General features: G+C 37.6%; 1 protein-coding gene across 7 annotated transcripts in view; it reads left to right on the forward strand.

Annotated features, from left to right (window-relative positions):
- The window catches only part of Nsmce2 (NSE2 (MMS21) homolog, SMC5-SMC6 complex SUMO ligase), a 236,172-nt gene that overhangs the window by 41,365 nt on the left and 171,021 nt on the right, over window positions 1-23,786 (forward strand). For all 7 annotated transcript variants that reach the window (XM_074069205.1, XM_020166394.2, XM_074069206.1 and 4 more), the window contains one exon: window positions 13,233-13,339. In XM_074069205.1, coding sequence (XP_073925306.1) covers window positions 13,233-13,339 — 107 coding nt within the window. The remainder of the gene's footprint in view (window positions 1-13,232; window positions 13,340-23,786) is intronic.

Raw genomic sequence — 23,786 nt, forward strand, 5'->3', positions numbered from 1 at the left:
CAGAGGAATGGGAACCCAGCAGAGTTCACTAAAAGATTTCTAGTAGATTTAGGGTTTAGGGCTTTTTCTTTGGAAAAAGGAAGAAGAGAAGACAGAAACAATCTTGGGTGTCACTGGTGATTTAAATCCATTAAATTGAAAATGAAACATCTTAAGATATTAATGTAAGTGAGTAAAAATAAGAATCACCTTAGAAGATCTGAGGCACAACTTTCCAGAAACTTATACTTTGTGGACATGCAAATGTGAGGGGATATGCAGTATTGAACAGAACAGGCCTTATGATGTTTATAGCAAGTTATGATAGACTTAATTTCTGGAATTGCCAGTGATTTAAATTTTAACTAACTGATTTGCCTGATTTTCATGAAATCATACTTGTTTTACTTTCAAAAAATAACAAGCAAAGACTTTATTCTCTAACAGATAGGAATGTGAAACATAGTGTTCCCTCTTTTTGTGGACCTGTCATCCTAGGTCTTATAATCTAATAAATTTCTTATCAGTTATCCTAGAATTTGTGGTTATAGTGTTTTGAGGGCTTAAGATTCTTCATTAACTTGTTTTTTCTTTTTTTTTTTTTATTGTTTTATTATTCATATGTGCATACAATGCTTGGGTCATTTCTCCCCCATGCCCCCAGCCCCTCCCTTACCACCCACTCCACCCCCTTGCTCTCCCCCCAACCCCCTCGATACCAGGCAGAAACTATTTTGCCCTTATGTCTAATTTTGTTGAAGAGAGAGTATAAGCAATAATAGGAAGGAACAAGGGTTTTTGCTAGTTGAGATAAGGATAGCTGTACAGGGAGTTGACTCACATTAATTTCCTGTGCGTGGGTGTTACCTTCTAGGTTAATTCTCTTTGATCTAACCTTTTCTCTAGTGCCTGGTCCCCTTTTCCTATTGGCCTCAGTTGCTTTTAAGGTATCTGCTTTAGTTTCTCTGCGTTGAGGGCAACAAATGCTAGCTAATTTTTTAGGTGTCTTACTCTGAAAATTCCATTGTGTATAGATACCACATTTTCTTGATCCATTCGTCAGTGGTGGGGCATCTTGGCTGTTTCCATAACTTGGCTATTGTGAATAGTGCTGCAATAAACATCTTCAATAACTTTTAAAGTGGGCTGGACTTATTCTTTATCTTTTTCTGGTGTAAGTTTAAAGATAAGTATAGAAATGCTGGGCTAAGGCGATTACTACCCATTTGTTTACAAGCTAAATTAGTTAACGTTTGCTTTGATTGGCTATCTCATTTAACTTGTCTGATATTTTTGTTCTTGGTTACCCTAAACCCTTTCCTCTTCCCCATTTATTCTTTTTCCTTTGCTAGGGTAATTGCCCAACAGAGTGAGGATGCTTTCCATTCTGCACAGACCTTAGGAGGGCTTTTTGCCAAAGTCTTGTGGCATAGGAATGGGTTATGCCAAAAAGAGGGTGACATGGTCAGGAGAATGGATTATGTTTTATAATTTGAGTCTTCTGTCTGTGGCTTGATAGCTATATAACTTTAGTTCAAAGTACTGAGTGTGTCTGAGTCATTTTTTCTTCCATGAATTGAGATTTTATAATTTCTTTACAGAGTGTTGTAAGGGTCAAGTGAGATGACATGTAAATTGCTTAGTGTATGGCACATGGTAAGTGTTCAATAAATGTTAGCTATTATTTCACTAATCGAAAGAAAACTAAGAAAGACCATGTTGTCAAATTAATGTACCACAGAAAATAAGGGAGACAAACTGATAAATTTATATGGCAGATTGAAATTCAGAAAGACTACTTCCTGAAGGAATGCCACATATCAAAAACATGAAAGCTGGTCATTTTTGGGTTTTTTTTTAATTGGTAATACTGGGTTTGAACTCAGGGCCTTGCACTTGCTAGGCAGATACTGTCACTTGAGCCAAGCCTCTAGACCTTTTTTGCTTCTAGCTGCTTTTCAGGTAGGGTCTTGGGTTTTTGTTTTGTTTTGTTTTGTTTTCCCTAGGGTTTGGCCTCACAGTGAGATCCTCCTACTTAAGGCCTCCTGCATAGCTGGGACCATCAGCTTGTTTGATTAGCTGTTGTCTCACTAACTTTTTGCTTGAGCTGATCTCTACTTCCCAAGTAGTTTGAATTATAAGCGTGAGCCACTGTGCCTGGTGAAACCTGGTAGTCTTAGTTTTGAATTTTAGGTTAAAAAAAATTAGTGGAACTAGTATAGGAAGGGAGAGGTCTGTCTTAATGATAGTTTTATTGAATGTTTTGCTCTTTTTGTTTTTAATTGACAAGGCTAACCAATCGTGATGACAGTGGTACAAAGGTGATCCTAGTTTATCATAGCCCTCACTGCTTAACCCGTGGCTATAATTCCTTTTTTGAAATTGTGAAACTCATCTTGATTTTTTACATTTTTTGCCTTTAAATAACAATACTTTATTCATTCCTGACAGGTTATAAAATGTACATTGTTAATAAAGTAAAAATGGTACTTTAGCATAGAAATGGGTTATGCCAAAAGAGGGTGGTGATTAACGTGGTTGACTAGGATGATTGACATGGATGATTGACTAGGGCATATTTGGAGAATTTTTGTTTAGCTTTCAAAAAGTTAAAACTACTTCCGACCTCTCTTTCCACACATTTCTGGACTCCATCTTTGAAATGACAAATGAAGCTTGTTAAATTAAGGCAGATCAACTTGGTTGAAGGAACTTGATGATTGTCATTTGTCCTGGGAAGCAAAAGTTTATAAGGTAGGAGGTATTAGCCACTTCCAATCTTTGAAGGACTGTGATCTGGAGTAGAATTGAGATGTTCTGTTTAACTCAGTAGGTAGTTCTTCTGAATTCTGGAGCAGAAAACCAGGGTAAAAGGCCTGCTTCTGATACTAAGGTGGAGTCAGTTAATCTGTCTGAGCTTCAGTTTCATCAACCATATAAAGCAGAGAATAAAATCACCCAATACAAAGGTTATGAAGTATAAATAAGTTAATGTGTGTGAAAGAGCAATTCAGGTTTATTGTCATTGCCTGGTGCTGTTCTGCAGATGCTGAATCAGCCCTGTTTGGGAGGACTCAAATAATTAGAGCTGTTGAGCCATGGAACAAGCTTTCTCATCACACTAAGAGCCAAACAAAATCCAGGTGTTATATCAGAACTTTTTAGAAAACCTCACATGGAATAGAAATCTGTAAAAGCTTTTTGAGAGAAGATCAGTGTTGACTGCTCTCCTCAGGCTGCCCAGCACGGTGGCAGACATGGTTTGTGCTTGGTAAATATTTGTTGAATAAATGAATTGGAAGTCCCCTCACTAGTGCTCAGATTCTGTTCTTTGGTTGGCATCACATCTTTCTTGTTTTTAATATGGAACTTGCTTTTTTTTTTTTCCAGATGTATTTATTTAACATTATGCCATTATTTTAGAGTGGCTGTTTTGACATTAAACTGAAACAATTACTCACTGTTCCTTCTATTCCTATATATGTGGGATGACTAGGCCATACAGAGAATAGTGATAGGATTTTCTTTGTGAGACCTTTGGAAGTAGTTTCTCCTCAGGTTTTGTCATTTTTTAAATTCCTTACATTTGCTCTTTCTGTAAGTATTTTAAGTTCTGTAGTCCTTTTAGAAGAGGATGCCTTATATCTAGAATGTTTCCATTCATGGCACTGGTTGCTTCTTTGGAGAGATTGGAGATTTTGAGATCAGAAGTGCCACACTATTGTATTTGAATTTTTCACTCATATACTTTATTCATTTTAAAACATTTTGTAAACTGGGTGGGGAAACCCCATGCTTCAGTAGATACTACTGTAAGTGAGATTGAAGATACATATTGGGAATATTGCACAGTACAGTCAGTACAACTAAATAGCATCCATATATGAAGAGCCTTCTGTGTTTGAGTCCTCATGCTGAATGTTTGACCATCATTCTCATTTAATTTTCTCAGTAGCAATGAGGGTTAAGCCTCACTTCTTTTGTCTTTCATGTGAGAGCTTTGGTATTGGACCAGAGTCAAATGCAAGCTCTGTTCCTTAAGCTACCTGCTGGGTCTCCAAGTCTCACTATATAGGTAAGACTTAGTACACCAAAGAGAAATGATGGCTATTGAAATTATATTGGTTGGGAAATGCTGAACTTGAATTTACTATTTCTTCCCAATCTACCAGGGAGCAACAGGTAAGAAGGATATAGAAAAAGTGTTTGAGTAAAATGAAAGACTTGACTGACCTTAAGATTTAAGGACCTTATAATAGGTAACCAAAAGGGATCTGTGGATGTGTTTTAAAGTGATAGATGACCACAGTGCTTTTAATGACTAGCAGACATTGATTTCTATGATTCTATGAATTAAATTAATCATGGAATTTATTTCAAGCAAGACTTTGAGCTATACTTTTATCACGGTAGTGTATAGAATACTGACAAGCACTCTAAGGAATATCTGTGTATGTGATGAGGGTTGTCCTGCTCTCCATTAGTCTGCGTTAGCGCAGTCAGCCAGCCAGTCAGTCATTCACGTTCCCTCTCTTGAAGGAAGGGAATTTTAGGAGAGTCCCTTTCGACAGGGAACAACTGGTTCATTGTTCCATGACTTTGGCATGATGAATATTTTATTTCTGTGTAGTATTTCAGGCGCTCTGGCATGTGTCTCCCATATGAACTTTAAGTCTGACAGGACAGTCATAACCCCACTGTTTCTTAACTCAGGCCTGGCAGATGGTACAGCCTCTGTAAGCATCAGTTTCCTTTTCTCTGGAATATGTTTAATCATACGCAATTCACGTTGTCACATGGGACTAGATGAGGTAGTGTGCTCACCATACCTGGTATGCAGTCAGCATCCAGTGGTGATTTGCTCCTTTGTTCAAGCCATGGATTTCTGTGTTGATTTTCAGTGTTTTCATTTGACCGTTTTAGCTCTGAGTCAGTCTCAGTGAGGAGCAGTGAAGACATTTACTCTAGTCTGGTGAACAACTTGCTTATCCTTCAAGGCAGCTCAAATTCACCCTCCCCTGCTAAACCTTTCCTGCCTTCTGTGGCTGTGTTTGCTGCCCACCCCACCCCCCACCCCCACCCCCCCTCCCGCCGCCGCTTCAAAGCATTTTTCCCTTTGCCTGACATGTAGTAAGTGTTCAATGAGCGTTTTCGAAGTAGGAGTTCTGAACTTGGGGAGGAGCGCACTATTTACCAAGCTTCTCTTTGGGCACTGCATTCCATGAGTTCACCTTAGTACTTTGGGAATTAGAACCAACAGCACTTGGTATTTTTTAGTTCCAAGGGCAAAATGCTTTCAAGATTTAGACTAATTATACTTACAGATCAGTTATCCATTCTGTAATAGTTAGAACAACAGATAATGTTTTGCTAGTGCTTGCTGTTGGCCAGGCTCTGTACTGATCATTTTACCTATGTGATCGCACTCAGCGCTGGTAGGAACTTTATGAATTAGGTACTGCTCTTGTACCTGTCATACAGACACTCTAGTAAGGCAACTTGCCAAAGACCTCATAGCCAACAAGCAAAATACCCCAGATTGGGAGAGCCCTGATTCCACAGCTGCTTTTTTAGTTCTGCATTATGCAGCTTCTCTCCTCTGTACATGGTCAAAGAACTGTGAGAGGGGAGTAAAGTGGACTGCAAAGGCAAAAACTTCTTGAGGATTTCTCCCCTAGTCACTGCATTTGTAAAGAAACCAGCAGCTCACTAGCTTGTGCCGTATACTGCTACACTCCTCACTCTTAACTTCAGTGGGAGGCAGTTATACAATGGGGGTTTAGTTTTAATTTTACCACACTCATATCTATGTGGAGGATTAATTATAACTTTGAAGTACAGGGTAGTGAGAAGAAACAAAGTTTCTATTAAATATTGCTCAAGTACTGAGTAAGTCATTAAATTCAACTCCTGATGAATACATAACGATTGCTTAATATCAGGCTGCCAGGAAACACACACACACACACACACACACACACACACACACACACACACACACACACACACAGGTAGGTATGTGTGTAGATCTATATTGCTAGAGATAACTGGAGCTGTTTTCAGAGAGGAAGGGTATTTTTGTTTTTGCTTGGTTTTGGTGGGGAGAGGTTCAGCGTATACTTTATACTGTCATTTACTTGAGTTTATCTCCTCCCACCCCCACCCCCAAGTAAATACCTTTGCTTATAAGATATAGAAGATTAAAGTTCTAATTTGAAGAGATTAGGAAATGCTCCCTAAATCAGAAATAAAAATCTTTCTACTACAGGTCCTGCTTAGTCTTTAGAAACTTAAAATATAATAAGGCAAGATCCTGCCCCTTTTCTTCCTTTCTCTTTGCCAAAATGGTTATATGTACTTTATGACATTTAATGTTTATCAGACCCTTCTCAGTATATGAGTCATTTTGAATTGGAGTCAACAACACTTAACAACACTAAGTGTCTGCTTTGTTAAGACAAAGCCTGGTATTTCACTAATAAAAAATGGTGTTGAATCTAATCAACTATATATAATTGGTAGTGTTCCTGTTCAGACCTGCCTGGCTTTGCAGAATAAAAAATACCTGATTCTGCAATTTTTATTTGTTCAGGACAAAATTCAGGAAACAGCTTGACCATGGGCAAAACTATGTAATTGAATCAGAGATGCAAAGGTGGAAGGAATAAGTAGGTGAAATTTGTCTTCAGGGTGTGCCTCTGTCATGTGAGTGTGCACACATGTGTTCTAATTGTAAAGATAAAGACGGTTTATGGATCTGTAAGGAGTGAGGTATTTGGTCCTATTCTGGAGATTAGGGAGGATTCTTGAAGAGGGCATTGTAGCTGAGATAATAGCAAATGGCAGAGCCAAGCAGAAAGACACCTGAAAGTGTAGAGAGGCAGTGGAGGCGGATGTGTCTGGCTATGCTGGGGGAGAAAGAGAACAAATGTCTTGATTTTCATCTCCTCCACTGAAGACCTGGGGGATGATGAGGGATCTTACTTGGCTCTGGGTACCATATATTGCAGGACCTGTTTCATCTCTGCTTCCCCAGACTCAGGACAGGGCCTCAGGGGAGTGTATTTCTCTCCAGTCCCAGAAGGGCTCTAATTAGAATAGTTGGTCAGGAAGCTTACCTTCCATTTTCCATAAACTGATTGGTGCTCTGGAATAAAAGTTTGATTGAATATTGATCATGCCCACCTGGATTTGAGGATTCCAAAGTAATGGATCTTCTGCTCACCCATCTGCTGTTGCTTTTTATCTATGGCCTAGAAAATTATGTTGTGCAAATGAGGTGTGAACAGACCCTAGACAGTGCTGGAACTGAATCGGAAACAACTGTTATGTGTCTATGCTGTGCTACATAAGAACGAGCACAGTGCTACTGGCCTGCTGCCTATTTACTACTTACAGCTTCTAGCCATAGGTGGCCTGCACTGTGTCTTACCTGAGATCCAGTGTGTTGAAAATAGCTACTTTGTCTCTTCTTTCTCAGGCGTATCTCTTCTCATTTTGTCCCTGGCCTTTCACATTCAGACAGTCAGCATTGATTGTTATTATTTTGCCTTTGTTCTTTCATACTTGTTCCTGCCTCAGCCATCATCTTTCTTTCATTAAAATCTCATGAGTTTTATTTTAAGTTGTTTTTGAGTACAAGACAAAATGACCTGATTTTCTTTAACGTTCTACTGATTATGTATGTTTAATGCCTATTCAACACGAATAGTAGTAGTTAGAAGTTTGTGCGTTTTGGCATTGAGTAACAGGTGATGTGTCTAATGAATAGTATGGTTGCTTAGATTGCATAATTACAGGTTTGTCTGACTTTAGGAAAATCATAAACAGGCCAACTTCATGCATGCAGAGACTTCATGAGTTATACAAATATAGAAACACTTCCATCTAAAAAAGAAGCCCTCCTTCAGTGATTATCATTCTTTATTTTTCTAAGATTTTCCCCTGAGTAGGAGAAATGAAAATAGAAGCCATCTTTAAAGGATGTGCTTAGTTCTATGGCTCTTTCTGTCTAAATAACACCTTCAAAGTCAGGTAATATAGTTATCAATCTACAGTGGTTTGTCCTAGTGTTTGGGGAGTACTGATCAGGGTCATTGGTTTGTAGAATAGTCCTAGCAGTGGCATACTTATAGAAACAGAATTTTATGATGTAAATCAAGGATTATCTGTGCCCTCTGGACATGATTTGCTGGGCCTGGGGTGGGGGACATATTTCAACTAGTTATTGTACTAACTTCTTGAAACAATTTCTTAATCAGTGTGCCAGGTGACAGGTCTCCCAGAGGCCCCAAAATCTCCCCTATAAAACTTTTCCATGTACGTACTGGCTTGTAAATGAGTGTTCACATATGTCACTTAAGTTCATTTGATTACCGCTACTAAATAAATACTCATAGAATGGGGGAGTGGTGGTGCAGTCAGGTAATTAAAATGAGTTTTGACTGTGAGCTCTGCTCAGAAGAATCTGCAACATGAGTCCTTTCAGGACTTTTCCCTTCCCCTTGACTGTCTCTATGGCTGCCCTTCGTTTGCTGCCTGGCAGTCAGTCTGTAGCTTCTTCCATCTACGTGGTTGCTTGTGTTCTTGGCCTAGGATAGCCTTGACCTTTGAGCAACCAAACTTGGCTGCTTCTCCCAGCATCTAATGGGTGACTTGATTGCTTTCATAGCACTTCAGATTGTCTCTGCTCTTTCCAGCGTGCTAAAATGTCTTCTTTACTATTTTTTTTTTTTTGTGAGGGTCTCACTGTGTAGCTCAGACTGGCCTTGAATTACAATCCTCCTGCCTTAGACTTCTGACTGCTATGATTACAGGTGTGTACCACCACACCTGGCTAAAACTTACTATCCTTCTAAAAGGAGAAAAAAAGCATTCGTGATCAGTTTTCTCTATTTAGGGAATTTGGAAAGAACTTTCCAGGATCAGGTCTGATTGCCTTTGAGTGCATTGCACAGTGTCCTACTGAGAAGTGTTGCTTTATGCATTACCATGGAGCCACACTGAAGTTTAGAGCCATTGACTTTCTCCAGCCTGAGGATTGGTTCCCTGGATATTCATGAAGGAGTTGGAGGTACTTGCCTTTTTCTTGTACTTAAACATATTTTTTGCATAAGAGAGCAGCATCCAAACTTTGTACTTGGAAAGCAGTTTTCTCATTTGTAAAGTACAAGTAAAAACTATCCATCTCTTAATGTTGCCTTGAGTTTTAGTATAAACATGATGTGCTCAGCATAGTGCTGGTATATAATGAAGTGTTCAGTTATTGTCAGTGTATGTGTGTGTGTGTCTGTCTGTCTGTCCATCCTATCTTTTGGTCATTACTTTCCTTGCTTTATCATCTGCACCAAACTTCTCCAGTGCTGTGTGCAGAGGTGTGGCACAGGAATGCTTTCTTCTCTGAGATTCATTCTGAGGATTGTAACATCTGTGTGATTCTGCTTCCTCCGACTCTCCAGTGCTGGCACTGACTTATTCCTAATAGAAAAAAATCACAATGGAAATACAGTAAGCAAATGAATATATGTGTCACATCCTCTTTACATTTTTAATTCAGGTTAGTATCTGAGATCAGACAATTTATTGTGTGGTGAAAGTTTAACTTTCAAATTGATGAAAAATGGCCTTAGAAGAATATTGGAGAAAGATTAATTCTATAATTCCTTGATGGATCTCAAGAACACTATGGATTGAAAACTGGAAAAACGAGGCAAATGCAAACAAGAAAGTGTTGTTTATGGTACCAAAACACCAAGTGTGGGTGTTAAGTTAAATGAAAGCAGAGATTTTTCTAGATTGGAATTATTTCAAAGCAGGTGGGATTTGAGCTCAGCCCTTCAAGGATGTGTTGGTTGAAGCCCTCAGGAAGGGCTTTCTGTAAAAATGGGGGAGAATTTTGATGCTACAGAATGAAGTGGCATGGAGCCTCTAGCTGGTCAGTCTCTGCACTTCTGCCCCATCCCAGACACTAGTGAACAGCCAACTCTACTTGCATTTGTGTATCTCTGTTTTCCCCTCTGAAAGTCTCCAGGGGCTTTGAGGGGCCTGTTGCGGTTTTCTGGCAACACTGTGCTCTTCTTTCCCCATCTTACCCTTCCTAGCTTCTTATTTCTGAAACACACACAAAAGCAGCTTTGTTATTACAAAAAAAGAAAATACAGGTTAACGAGAAGAAAAAAGAATTATAAAAATAGTAGTAAGTGGGAACTTGGTTTGGATATCCTCATGAGCTGTTGGTGAGACACAACTGTGGAAGTTTCTCCTCATTCTGATCTCTGGCTTCTCTAGCCTCTTTTTTGCAGCTGACCCAGAGACCAGAGTTACGTGGTTGGGCATTATTCCCAGCTGTGGCAGGCAGGATGCTCAGTTCTTTTTAGGACTGGGCCCTTCTGGTGTTTCCCCTTCCCTTTGTTTCACAAGCTGTATGATTCTGGAGCCTTTGCTGAGGCTGCCTAGAAGCCACTGTTGTACTTCAAAGATGCTTCCCTTAGGCTTCATGACATCAAATGTGACCCAGCCTCCCTCCCCCTCCTTTCTCTCTTGCAGGAAGGTCTCTTTGGCTTGGTATTTCAGATTTCTATCTGATTCAGTTCTTACTAGCATCTATGAGACCTTGGTAATGAGAACAATTGTCCTGTATGTTTTATTTTGTAAACTCTCAGGCATATTCTGAGTGCTTTCAAAGATGAACTCTTTGGATTCCAGAGGAAGATTACCAACAGTGTATCAGTTGACTTAAGCCCTAACAAATGTTATTTCTTATGATTCAAAGACTTCTGCTCCCAGTACATCCTTTAGTTGATCTCTGTTTAGTTCAGATGCGCCTTTAATATTAGATATTTGAAAACACAGTGACTTTCTTTAAAGTAGATCAGACTTCTGTGAACCCAGGGCACTGTTTCTTTTTTATTATTTTAAATGGAAAAAGTAAGCTAAATTATAGGTCAACCAAAAGCCCATAATCTGAAACATAAAATGCTGTAAATACCTGTGAGTTATAACTCACATTCTGAGGCCCTGGGTTCAATCCCCAACACTGCAATGTAGATATATATTTATTTCTATATATATTTCTGTATATATATATGTATATATATGTGTGTATGTGTATATGTATGTATACATACATATACTCATAAATATATACATATATACACATAAACATAACAGGTCATTATATAGGGTCATAAGTGGTTTAAAATTTTCTTCCTGATCATCAGTTAGTATGATTTTTAACAAACAGTTTCTACATTGTAACAATGTAGTTATGCTGATATTAGCAATATCCAATATCTCAGTAGCATGTTTCCTTTGTTGACACCTGGACATTTTCCAACCATTGACCCACTGACTCTGGTGGTCTAAGGAAATGTGACTTGAGACTCTCCTCATGCCCCATTATATTAAAAATGTATTTAATTTGACAATTGCAAATACAGATTTTTCTTATCAGCCATTCCCCTTAGGAAAAGCTTACATTGAGGTACATGTACATGTCTGCCTGTTAAAAGCTAAGAAGGATTCTGCTGGCAGTATGTCAATCCAGGAGACATTGCCTAGACAATACTTAAAATTGACTGTTGTCAAATTAAAGCATAATTTAAAAACTAAATGTACATGGATTTTTTTTTTTATTCCATGACTGTGGGATGATCTGTGATACTATTCTTTAGACCAGACAAGAAGTAATGGTAAATTATTTGAATTCTTTGACTATGTGCATTCGTGAGTATGATTTAAGTAAGTCAACTTTATTTTCATTTCATTCATTCTTTTTAAGGTTAAAGTTACAATCCAATGTGTTCTTACTCTTCTCTGTTCCCGTCTCTTCTTTTGGTAGTACTGGGGTTTGAACTCAGGGCCTTGCCCCTGTTAGGCAGGGCTCTACTACTTGGTTTTACTTATTTTTCAGATAGGGCATCATGCTTTTTACCTAGTCTGGCCTTGGACCCTGATCCTCCTACCTATACCTCCCATGTAATTGGAACTACAGGTGTGTGCCACCATGCCCAGCTTTTTCTTTGAGGTAATCGCTAACTTTTTTACCCCCAGACTAGTATTAAATTGCAATCCTCCTATCTCCACCTCTAAAGTAACTGGGGTTACAGGTGTGAATCACCACATCCAGTCTGATGTTCTCTATCTTTTCCTGATATGTTAAGTTATATATTTAGGGCTTAGAAAAAAACAGTTTAAAAGCACTTTTAAGAACATTACTTTGCTTTTCTAATCTCTCATCACCTTTTGTAAACTGTTCTTTGAGGATATTCTAAATTTTTTTAAACACTGTCAGCATAGTTGTTTCTTACTGTGACTGATGGATTATTGCAATAACAAACATTTGTGGAACTTTTTGTATTGATTCTTACTTTTGGGGTGGTGTTGCATTATTGGGGTTTGAACTCAGGGCTTCACACTTGTGAAGTAGATGCTGTACCACTTGATTCATGCCATCTGCCAGATACCTATGGATGCCACCAGTCAGACCAAGAGTAAAGCTTCAGGTCCCTGGACCACTCAGGTCAGGGAAACCCAGGCTACAAATCTAGAAGGGCTGACTTGTGGCCAGTTTTTTAGAAACAGGATGTTTTGTGTTGTTCTGCTATGTCTCTTTCTCCCTTCTCTTCCTTAAGCACCAAGACAGAGGTCCTTGTAGTTCTGAGGAGCAGGGCAGGATTACTCCTGGCTCATATTTATACCTCTGAGTGGGGTTCCTAGTTTATGGCGAGTGCACATTCAACTTTGGTGTTCTGTTGCCCCACTTCTCTCTTTCAGTTTTTCCTAGATTTTTTTCCCTGAGTGTTTCTTACTATCTTGTGACTCTTGCTTTTAAGGAAATTTATCTTTTTTTCTTCTTCTTCCTGTTATATCTGATATTTATTTGATCTTGAACAGTCCTGTGAGGTTCGTGTGGCAGATGTATATTGGACTGACCCAAAGGATGAGGGAACTGAGCTGAGAGAGGTATCATGATGGTAAAAATCATACAATAACCAGCTCAGCATGGAACTCCTGAGAAAAACAAGAGTGTTTTTCTTTCCATCCCCCAATGCTGCCTTTGAGCCTTCTTTCTACTGAGTGTATTCTGAGAATTTTTATTAAAGCAGGCATATGTTGAAGAGGTATTTAAAAAATACATAAGTACTTTTGCAAACTTTAGAGAATTGGCTGATATGATTATATTGCTTCAACTTTTTCCTGATGTAGCATTTTAAGTGGAAAGTCATAATTGCACCCTCTATGTTTTATTTCAGCTGAAGTGAGCAGTGAATATAGTATGGACAGGGCGATGGTTGAATTTGCGATGATGGATCGGGAACTAAACCATTACATTAAGGCCGTTCAATCTACAATAAATCATGTAAGTTTATGCCACTCACTGACCTAGAAATAGAAGCTTAGAATCAAAATTCATTCCTAACCTTTAATATTTCATTACCCTTATTGTAGCACCTCTTAATTTCCTCTTAATCAGGAAGTCTCACAGAGTAAGAATCTTAGATATTTTCCCAGCTAGGTCATGTACATATTTAGTATATTAAATCCACTTTAGGTTGTCTTGCATTTTGTCTCAAAATTTTTAATGTAAGTTGTCTTCGAATATGAGCAGATTTCTATAAAATGCTAAAAATTACAAATAACCTATTTACTTGCTTATGCATAGAACTTAGATAAGGTGTAGTTGCACATGCTGTACCTTTAACTTAGAGGTGTCTATTGCAAAATTCTTAGAATCAGATAATAAGGAAGAGTTTAGAGCAGGTTTAAAAATAAAGAAACTTGGCATTTCTGTTTTTCTAGAAGCCAAACTTATCTTTGTCGAGTCCAGCTGTCACAGGAACAACACACAAGGCAGTTAAGGTGGGAACATAGCAACATCCTTTTTAGTAGTACTGTGTTGAGTAAGAAGTGAGCAATCTGATTGCAGTAATGTTTCTGAGAAGCCCTTTGTCCTCGGAGAATGGAAACTCCCTGTTGAACTGATTTCATATACCTGTGTAATAGGGTGTCTCGTACTTCTGGTTTCTTTATTTGCCTTTTCTTACTTATAACGATGGGAAAATTCCAAAAATCAAATATTTAACCAGATCAGCTACTGTTCAGTGGGAGATAAAATTTTAACTATTGTTTTATACTTAAGCCAATAAAATGAGCATTATAAAGTTGTATGATGTTTTTCTGTGTTTTTTAAATGAATAATATTTTTTAAGTGTGATATTCGTGACTAACTTTAAGAATATCTGCTTATATCTAAGTAATAAATTCACTCCATTTATAAAATTCCAATGTTTCCAACCATTGTGACTTTTAGTCCTACCTAGTCTTATGCCTATTTCTGCCATAGGAAAGTATGAAGATGACATTATGTTGATACCATATTTGAAAGTGGGTAACAAAGCACATAGGCCACAGGTTTTTTTGTTTTGTTTTATTTTTTGTTTTTTGGTTTTTTTTTTTTGAGACAAGGTCTCACTACATAGCTGAGACTGGTCTCCACCTCGTGATCCTCTTGCCTCTTCTTCTCAAGTGCTGGGATGTACCAGGCATGTGCCACCACACCCAGCTAGACCAGTAGTTTTTAATTCTGGCTGAATCATAGAACTACTTGTTCCTATTCTACTCTCACAGTCTAGAGCAGGGTTGGGGTATCAGAATTTTTAGAAGCTCATTGCGATACATATTCAAGGTTGAAAACCACTGACCTAAAAGAACATGGCTGACTTTATAGAAAAAGTAAAGTGTGTTTACTACCAAAGACCAGAGTCAGGCTTATTACGTGGGTCAATTTTACTTTGATCCTTACATTCTAAGAAGGTTATTTGATAACTATCTTTAACTTTCATACTGTGCAAATGTAACAGCATAGAGTATATTATTGATAAACATGATTTTGAAGTAAAAAATTTGTTGATTTTTTTCCTATTTTAAAATTCAGAGATACTTAAGGTAATTTTATAACAAAGACTTGAACTCATTTCCCCTTCAATCAACTGAGTCACTAATTTTTTTGGGAAAAAAAATGGTAAACACAAATTCCCAACCTCTGCACATTTGGTAGTTAACAGCATTTCTTTCATCTTGAGGTCACCCCAGTACCCTCACCGTACTCAATATGGAAGAGTATAATTTAGGTTTTTTTCCTACTTTTCACACTAGACTATGGAGCAAATAGATTTAGGAATTCTGATGCTTATCAGTCTCCTGGTCTTTCATAGGAGGAGAAAACATGTTTCTTTTCTTTTTGTAATACAAATTATGCTGTCTTTGCAAGCTTGATACAAGCCCGAAAATTGGAAATCATAATTTTATAAGGTTTCTGAGTCATGCAGTCAGTCATTGGACTCAATGGGATATGGTTGTTATTTTTGAGGGAGGTGTTTGACTTGACTTTCCGTATTTAAAGTCATGGACATGGCTGTCTTATCAGTTGTTTTGGTGAGGTATAGAGAAGGAACAACAGCTCAGGAGGAGCTAGGATGGTCTAGTACTGTAGAAATAGCAGTGGTCCAAGGATCAGAAACTCTATAAATATGAGTTCTTTCACTTTCTAAGTTATGATCATTGGTTAAGAAACTTGACCTATTGGAACTTCTTGTCCTTCATCTGTAAAATTCTTGGCCTATTTCACAAGATTATTATGTGAATCAGATTAGATAATGTATATCAACACACTTTGGCATTCATAATGTCAGATATTATATTAGTGCAAATCCAGATTTCCAAACAGGACTCTTTGGAAAGGTGGAACAAATATTTTCTAAAAAACAAGTACTTCGTTTTGCTCACTTTATTTCAAAATACTTTTATTGGCTTTGATATGTCCTGCTCTGAAATTGGAAAATTATATAGGATTAGATATAGGCTTCTTAAGTTATAGAAGGGGGGCTTCATGGTCTCTGAAATGAAGAGCTGTTTTAAGTCAGGTTAATATGAAAGAGGGCAGATAATGGAAATCATATGAGTCCCATTTAACCCTCTGCTCTGTCATAGACTTGGAAGCTACAGTACTTGTGCTACAGTAGTGTGTGAATCACTCTGGTCTTTCTGATAATAAGTTTCCACATACTGATAGAAAGGTTTTTAAAAACCTTTTTAGCCATTGTTTGTTTAGTATTTGAACAAACATCTCTTCTACTATCAACCTTGACAGAATTCTGAAGGTGTTGCATCTCTGAAGAGGTTTTGGATGTTTACTTTGGAACCTTAGAAGTCTGGATTATTTTACCAACAATTCCTTGGGAAGTCCCTTTGTCAGCTTGTAGATGCTCTCAGATTGCGTTCCTTTGTCCCTTGAGAAAATAGGGCTGCTATTCCATAATGCCTGGTGATTCGGTTAGGAATCAGTGTTCATTTCAGTGCCCTGAAGTTTAAAAAAACTTAGTACTTGGATCCAGCAAGTTTGCTTTAAGGAAATATGGTGCAGTGAGCACTAAAATGTCTCAGGTAGTCTCTAAGACATTTACAAAAACTTCAGGGTATATGCGTGAATTCTTTGTAAATTCCACATAAAAATCTCAAAGAACTGTGTAGGAACTGTTTGGAGACTTTCTGTGATGAGAACACACCTGTGATGAAGGTGTTTAGAGAGCTATAAAACGATACACAGATGCATACAAAAATGAGACAGTTACTTCCTTTGTCACTGTTAACTGCTGGGGAAAAGTTGTTTTCTCAGTTTTGAGTTAAGAACAAAGTGGTATTCTTAACATTAAATTTCTGATGGTCTGATATTCTTCTCCTTGCTTTCTAAGCTCTTATTATTTGAATACATTTGAAGGAACACTATTGGCTGAGTTTTGACCCTAAATGTTTGTTGAATAAATGCTTACTAGACACCTGTGTGCCAAGTACTTCTAGGTGCAAGAAGTCATCAAGTGACCTTCATCTGCGTATGTCTGAAGTCAGTCATCAAGTGACCTTCATCTGCGTATGTCTGAAGTGTAGAACAGTAGCCAAACATTTAACCAAGAGCAATTCACATGTTATTTAATTACTGTTGTGTATGCTGCACAGGGAGAACAAGGCATTCGGGGAGATTTAATAACTCTTTTGAGGGTGGTTAGGAGATTCCTTTCTGAGAAAGGGAGATTTCAGGTGAGAGTCAGGTGAGTCTCAGCATGGGCAGTGTGTTAGGTGACTTCTGTATATGGCTTCTGTAGCAAATGGAAGCACCTTATTTTCGATTGTCTTGATATTGCAGTTTGAGTGCCTTGATCACTCAGAATGTCTAATTTGAGAATATTAGGCCCGAGAAGGCCTGGCCTTATATATAGGAAATTAAACTATGTAGATTTTGGAGAAACTAAGATTGGTCAATGATTCATTCATTAAGAAATTTTGGGGTGCCTACCACATGCTAGGTACTGTGCCTGGTGATGCAAGCATGGCATTGGCCATGTGAATTGTTTCACTATTGACATCCTGCTTTGTAAGTAGAGGTTAGTCCTGACATGAAGTAAAGAGTAAACCCAGTAGTAGTCATGTGTGGTTTTTTTTTTCTTTTTTTTTTTTCATTTTTCTTTTATTATTCATATGTGCATACAAGGCTTGGTTCATTTCTCCGCCCTGCCCCCAACCCCTCCCTTACTACCCACTCCGCCCCCTTCCTCTCCCCCGCCTCAATACCCAGCAGAAACTATTTTTCCCTTATTTCTAATTTTGTTGTAGAGAGAGTATAGCAATAATAGGAAGGAACAAGGGTTTTTGCTGGTTGAGATAAGGATAGCTATACAGGGCATTGACTCACATTGATTTCTTGTGCGTGGGTGTTACCTTCTAGGTTAATTCTTTTTGATCTCACCTTTTCTCTAGTACCTGTTCCCCTTTTCCTATTGGCCTCAGTTGCTTTAAGGTATCTGCTTTAGTTTCTCTGTGTTAAGGGCAACAAATGCTAGCTAGTTTTTTAGGTGTCTGACCTATCCTCACCCCTTCCTTGTGTGCTCTCGCTTTTATCATGTGCTCATAGTCCAATCCCCTTGTGTTTGCCCTTGATCTAATGTCCACATATGAGGGAGAACATACGATTTTTGGTCTTTTGGGCCAGGCTAACCTCACTCAGAATGATGTTCTCCAATTCCATCCATTTACCAGCGAATGATAACATTTCGTTCTTCTTCATGGCTGCATAAAATTCCATTGTGTATAGATACCACATTTTCTTAATCCATTCGTCAGTGGTGGGGCATCTTGGCTGTTTCCATAACTTGGCTATTGTGAATAGTGCCGCAATAAACATGGATGTGCAGGTGCCTCTGGAGTAACAGTCTTTTGGGTATATCCCCAAGAGTGGTATTGCTGGATCAAATGGTAGATCGATGTCCAGCTTTTTAAGTAGCCTCCAAATTTTTTTCCAGAGTGGTTGTACTAGTTTACATTCCCACCAACAGTGTAAGAGGGTTCCTTTTTCCCTGCATCCTCGCCAACACCTGTTGTTGGTGGTGTTGCTGATGATGGCTATTCTAACAGGGGTGAGGTGGAATCTTAGCGTGGTTTTAACTTGCATTTCCTTTATTGCTAGAGATGGTGAGCATTTTTTCATGTGTTTTCTGGCCATTTGAATTTCTTCTTTTGAGAAAGTTCTGTTTAGTTCATGTGCCCATTTCTTTATTGGTTCATTAATTTTGGGAGAATTTAGTTTTTTAAGTTCCCTGTATATTCTGGTTATCAGTCCGTCTGATGTATAGTTGGCAAATATTTTCTCCCACTCTGTGGGTGTTCTCTTCAGTTTAGAGACCACTTCTTTTGATGAACAGAAGCTTTTTAGCTTTATGAGGTCCCATTTATCTATGCTATCTCTTAGTTGCTGTGCTGCTGGGGTTTCGTTGAGAAAGTTCTTACCTATACCTACTAACTCCAGAGTATTTCCTACTCTTTCCTGTATCAACTTAAGAGTTTGTGGTCTGATATTAAGATCCTTGATCCATTTTGAGTTAATCTTGGTATAGGGTGATATACATGGATCTAGTTTCAGTTTTTTGCAGACTGCTAACCAGTTTTCCCAGCAGTTTTTGTTGAAGAGGCTGCTATTTCTCCATCGTATATTTTTAGCTCCTTTGTCAAAGACAAGTTGGTTATAGTTGTGTGGCTTCATATCTGGGTCCTCTATTCTGTTCCACTGGTCTTCATGTCTGTTTTTGTGCCAGTACCATGCTGTTTTTATTGTTATTGCTTTGTAATATAGTTTGAAGTCAGGTATTGTGATACCTTCTGCATTGTTCTTTTGACTGAGTATTGCCTTGGCTATTTGTGGCCTCTTGTGTTTCCATATAAATTTAACAGTAGATTTTTCAATCTCTTTGATGAATGTCATGGGAATTTTGATGGGAATTGCATTAAACATGTAGATTACTTTTGGGAGTATCGACATTTTTACTATGTTGATTCTACCAATCCATGAGCATGGGAGATCTCTCCACTTTCTATAGTCTTCCTCAATCTCTTTCTTCAGAGTGTATAGAGTTCCTTGTAGAGGTCTTTCACATCTTTTGTTAGGTTTACACCTAGGTATTTGATTTTTTTTGAGGCTATTGTAAATGGAATTGTTTTCATACATTCTTCTTCAGTTTGCTCATTGTTAGTGTATAGAAATGCTAATGATTTTTCTATGTTGATTTTATATCCTGCTACCTTGCTATAGCTATTGATGATGTCTAGAAGCTTCTGAGTAGAGTTTTTTGGGTCTTTAAGGTATAGGATCATGACGTCTGCAAATAGGGATATTTTGACAGTTTCTTTACCTATTTGTATTCCTTTTATTCCTTCTTCTTGCCTAATTGCTCTGGCTAGGAATTCCAGTACTATGTTGAATAGGAGTGGAGATAATGGGCATCCTTGTCTGGTTCCTGATTTTAGAGGGAATGGTTTTAGTTTTTCTCCGTTAAGTATAATGCTGGCTGTAGGTTTGTCATATATAGCTTTTATAATGTTGAGGAACTTTCCTTCTATTCCTAGTTTTCTTAGAATTTTTATCATGAAATGATGTTGGATCTTATCAAAGGCTTTTTCTGCATCTATTGAGATGATCAAGTGGTTTTTGTCCTTGCTTCTGTTAATGTGGTTTATTACGTTTATTGATTTTCGTATGTTGAACCTCCCCTGCATCCCTGGGATGAAGCCTACTTGGTCGTGGTGAATAATCTTTTTGATGTGTTGTTGAATTTGGTTTGCCATTATTTTGTTGAGGATTTTTGCATCAATGTTCATTAAGGAGATTGGCCTATAGTTCTCCTTTTTGGAGGTTTCTTTGCCTGGTTTTGGGATAAGTGTAATACTGACTTCATAAAATGTGTTTGGCAGTTTTCCTTCCCTTTCTATTTCATGGAACAGTTTAAGGAGGGTTGGTATCAGTTCTTCTTTAAAGGTCTGATAGAATTCAGCAGAGAATCCATCAGGTCCTGGACTTTTCTTTTTGGGGAGACTTTTGATTGCTGCTTCAATTTCATTTTGTGTTATAGGTCTATTCAGGTGATTAATTTCCTCTTGGTTCCATTTTGGATGATCATATGTATCTAGAAATCTGTCCATTTCTTTTAGATTTTCAAATTTATTTGAATATAGGTTCTCAAAGTAGTCTCTGATGATTTCCTGGACTTCCATGGTGTTTGTTGTTATCTCCCCTTTTGCATTCCTAATTCTACTAATTTGGGTTTTTTCTCTCCTCATTTTAGTCAGGTTTGCCAGGGGTCTATCGATCTTGTTTATTTTTTCAAAGAACCAACTTTTTGTTTCATTAATTCTTTGTATGGTTTTTTTGGTTTCTATTTTGTTGATTTCAGCTCTTATTTTTATTATTTCTCTCCTTGTATTTGTTTTGGGATTTGCTTGTTCTTGTTTTTCTAGGAGTTTGAGATGTATCATTAGGTCATTGATTTGGGATCTTTCAATCTTTTTAATATATGCACTCATGGCTATAAACTTTCCTCTCAAGACTGCCTTAGCTGTGTCCCATAGGTTCCAGTAGGTTGTGTTTTCATTTTCATTGACTTCCAGGAACTTTTTAATTTCCTTTTATTGCATCGATGATCCATTCTTCATTAAGTAATGAGTTATTTAGTTTCCAGCTGTTTGCATGTTTTTTGTCTTTACTTTTGTTGTTGAGTTCTACTTTTACTGCATTGTGGTCAGATAGTATGCACGGTATTATTTCTATTTTCTTATATTTGCTGAGGCTTGCTTTGTGCCCTAGGATATGATCTATTTTGGAGAAGGTTCCATGGGCTGCTGAGAAGAATGTATATTGTGTAGAGGTTGGATGAAATGTTCTGTAGACATCTACTAGGTCCACTTGATCTATTGCATATTTTAGATCTTGGATTTCTTTATTGATTTTTTGTTTGGATGACCTATCTATTGATGATAATGGAGTGTTAAAGTCTCCCACAACCACTGTGTTGGCGTTTATATATGCTTTTAGGTCTTTCAGGGTATGTTTGATGAAATTGGGTGCGTTGACATTGGGTACGTACAGATTGATGATTATTATTTCCTTTTGGTCTATTTCCCCTTTTATTAGTATGGAATGTCCTTTTTTATCTCGTTTGATCAATGTAGGTTTGAAGTCTACTTTGTCAGAGATAAGTATTGCTACTCCTGCTTGTTTTCGGGGGCCATTGGCTTGGTAAATCTTCTTCCAGCCTTTCATCCTAAGCATATGCTTATTTCTGTCGGTGAGATGAGTCTCCTGTAAGCAACAAATTGTTGGATCTTCTTTTTTAATCCATTTTGTCAAGCGGTGTCTTTTGATGGGTGAATTAAGTCCATTAACATTAGCGTTAGTGTCATGTGTGTTTTTCATTCTCTGTTTATGAGTGTGTTCAACTGCATTTATAGTTTACCCTATCCAATTCTAAGGGTAGGCCGGGAAGGTGAATACCAGTTTAGTTCAATGAATCCTCAAATACATCTTCAGGAATATGTTTTTCCAAGTAGACTATGGTAAAAAGTCTAACCATTACCACAAGGATAACCTTTACACTTTTTTATAATCTTAATTCTGGTAGTGAAAATGATAGAACCATGAAATTTCATGATAAAGTTTCCTAACAGGTTCAAATGTGTCTCATAAATTATTGCTAATCTATAATAAAGTATACTCTGGTATAGTTGATGGCTATAGTATTAGGGCTTATCAAAAATTATAAAGCTTGAGATTCACATTCTACTTTGGCATGTATTTTTCATAATCCTTAATTATGGGCTTTTACTGTAACAAACCTTAAATCTTAAAAGAATTGTCAGCCTTTACCTGTGTATTGTTGGTTTATCATGGTAATTTATTAGAAAATCGAGATCATATTTGTTTTCTTCATTTACCTTAAAATTCTCTTTTGTGCTACTTGAATTTTGTAGCTTATGTAAGGTTTTAAAGCATTTAAATTGGATTGCAGGCACATAATTGTTTTTGTTTTCTAAATCAGTGTAATAACATTTTTACTAAAAACCTGGTGAGAGATATTTTTCTTCTTAACTGGATCAGTTAGATGCTAGATTGGCCCTTTTGTGGGTTTTTTTTTTTTAATAAATCCTATGAATACATGGGTATGCTTTATGTTATGCCCTGTGGTTTTAAGTGATAGGCTAAACTGAAATGTTATCTGCCTTTTACAAGTACATGTTGAGAGTTAGAAAGAGTAGAAATATACTTCAATAAGGTGCTGAAACCAACATAGTCTTAGAGATAGTAAAAGTACAAGGTAGATTAAAGGTATCATTTGCCTTAGCTCTGTCATTTATGCAACTGATTTTGACACACCACTTCCCTGTGCCCTCTTACCCTTCACTCTTCAGCAACTTTGATTTAACTTCTTTAAAGTTACCTTCACTTCTAGTACTTTAGCATACAGTCTTATAGGTTATCTTGCAAGTTGGGCATTGCCACTTTATTTAAACTAAATTTAGGAAGAACTTCTCACTTAGAAAGCTATTAATTGGGCTGGCAGAGTGGCTCAAGTGATAGAATGCCTGCCTAGCAAGTGTGAGGCCCTGAGTTCAAACTCTATACCACCACCACCAAAAAAAAAAAAAAAAAAAGCTAATAATTTATTTTCTGTTTCCTGAAAGAAGTTCTAGGTCATATGCAGCAACTTAATAGATAAAATGACTTCCTGACTGAACATATAGATACACCCTGTCTGTGACATTGTGAATCACTGGCAAAAGCAGAAGAGCGAAAGTAGTTCGAGGATTGTATATTTTGAGGACAGAAGGATTTCTGAACATGGAAGAAATTTGTGTTTTCAGCGACCTACCAAGAAAGTGAGATGACAAGAGACAGAAATTGGTGAAAACCTCTTGAAGTCAGATGGTGAAGTTCTGGGAGCCTGCCTCTTCTCCACTGCCTGCCCAGCCACTGAGCATTCCAGAGTGAGGTGTAACCTTCTTACACTTTCCACATCAAAATTTTCAAATGAGCCAAGCATGGTGGTGCACACCTGTAATCTTAGTATTCAGGAGGCTGAGGCAGGAGGGTCACCAGTTCAAGGCCAGCCTGTGCTACTTAGTGAGACCTCGTCTCAAAAAAAAAAAAAAAAAGTTTTCAAATAAATCATATCATTTGTGAGCCTTTCATCTGTAGGACCATTGCCCAGGTGTGGAACTTAGCAAGGAAAAAAGCCAACTTTAGAGTTCACTCTTCAGCTACTTGGCCCTGGAGTGTGTCTATTTCTGTGATTATTGGTAATTAATTGCTGTTTCAGTACTTTAGAACTCCCAGTACAGTTATCCTCAAGCTAAATTCATGTTTTGTAGCATTTTGTGGAATACAGAGGGAATTAAGTCCTGGATGGAAATTTCACCAATTGAGTTGCCTA

The sequence above is a fragment of the Castor canadensis genome, chromosome 3 (assembly GCF_047511655.1).
Source record: "Castor canadensis chromosome 3, mCasCan1.hap1v2, whole genome shotgun sequence".
NCBI classification, from domain to species: domain Eukaryota; kingdom Metazoa; phylum Chordata; class Mammalia; order Rodentia; family Castoridae; genus Castor; species Castor canadensis.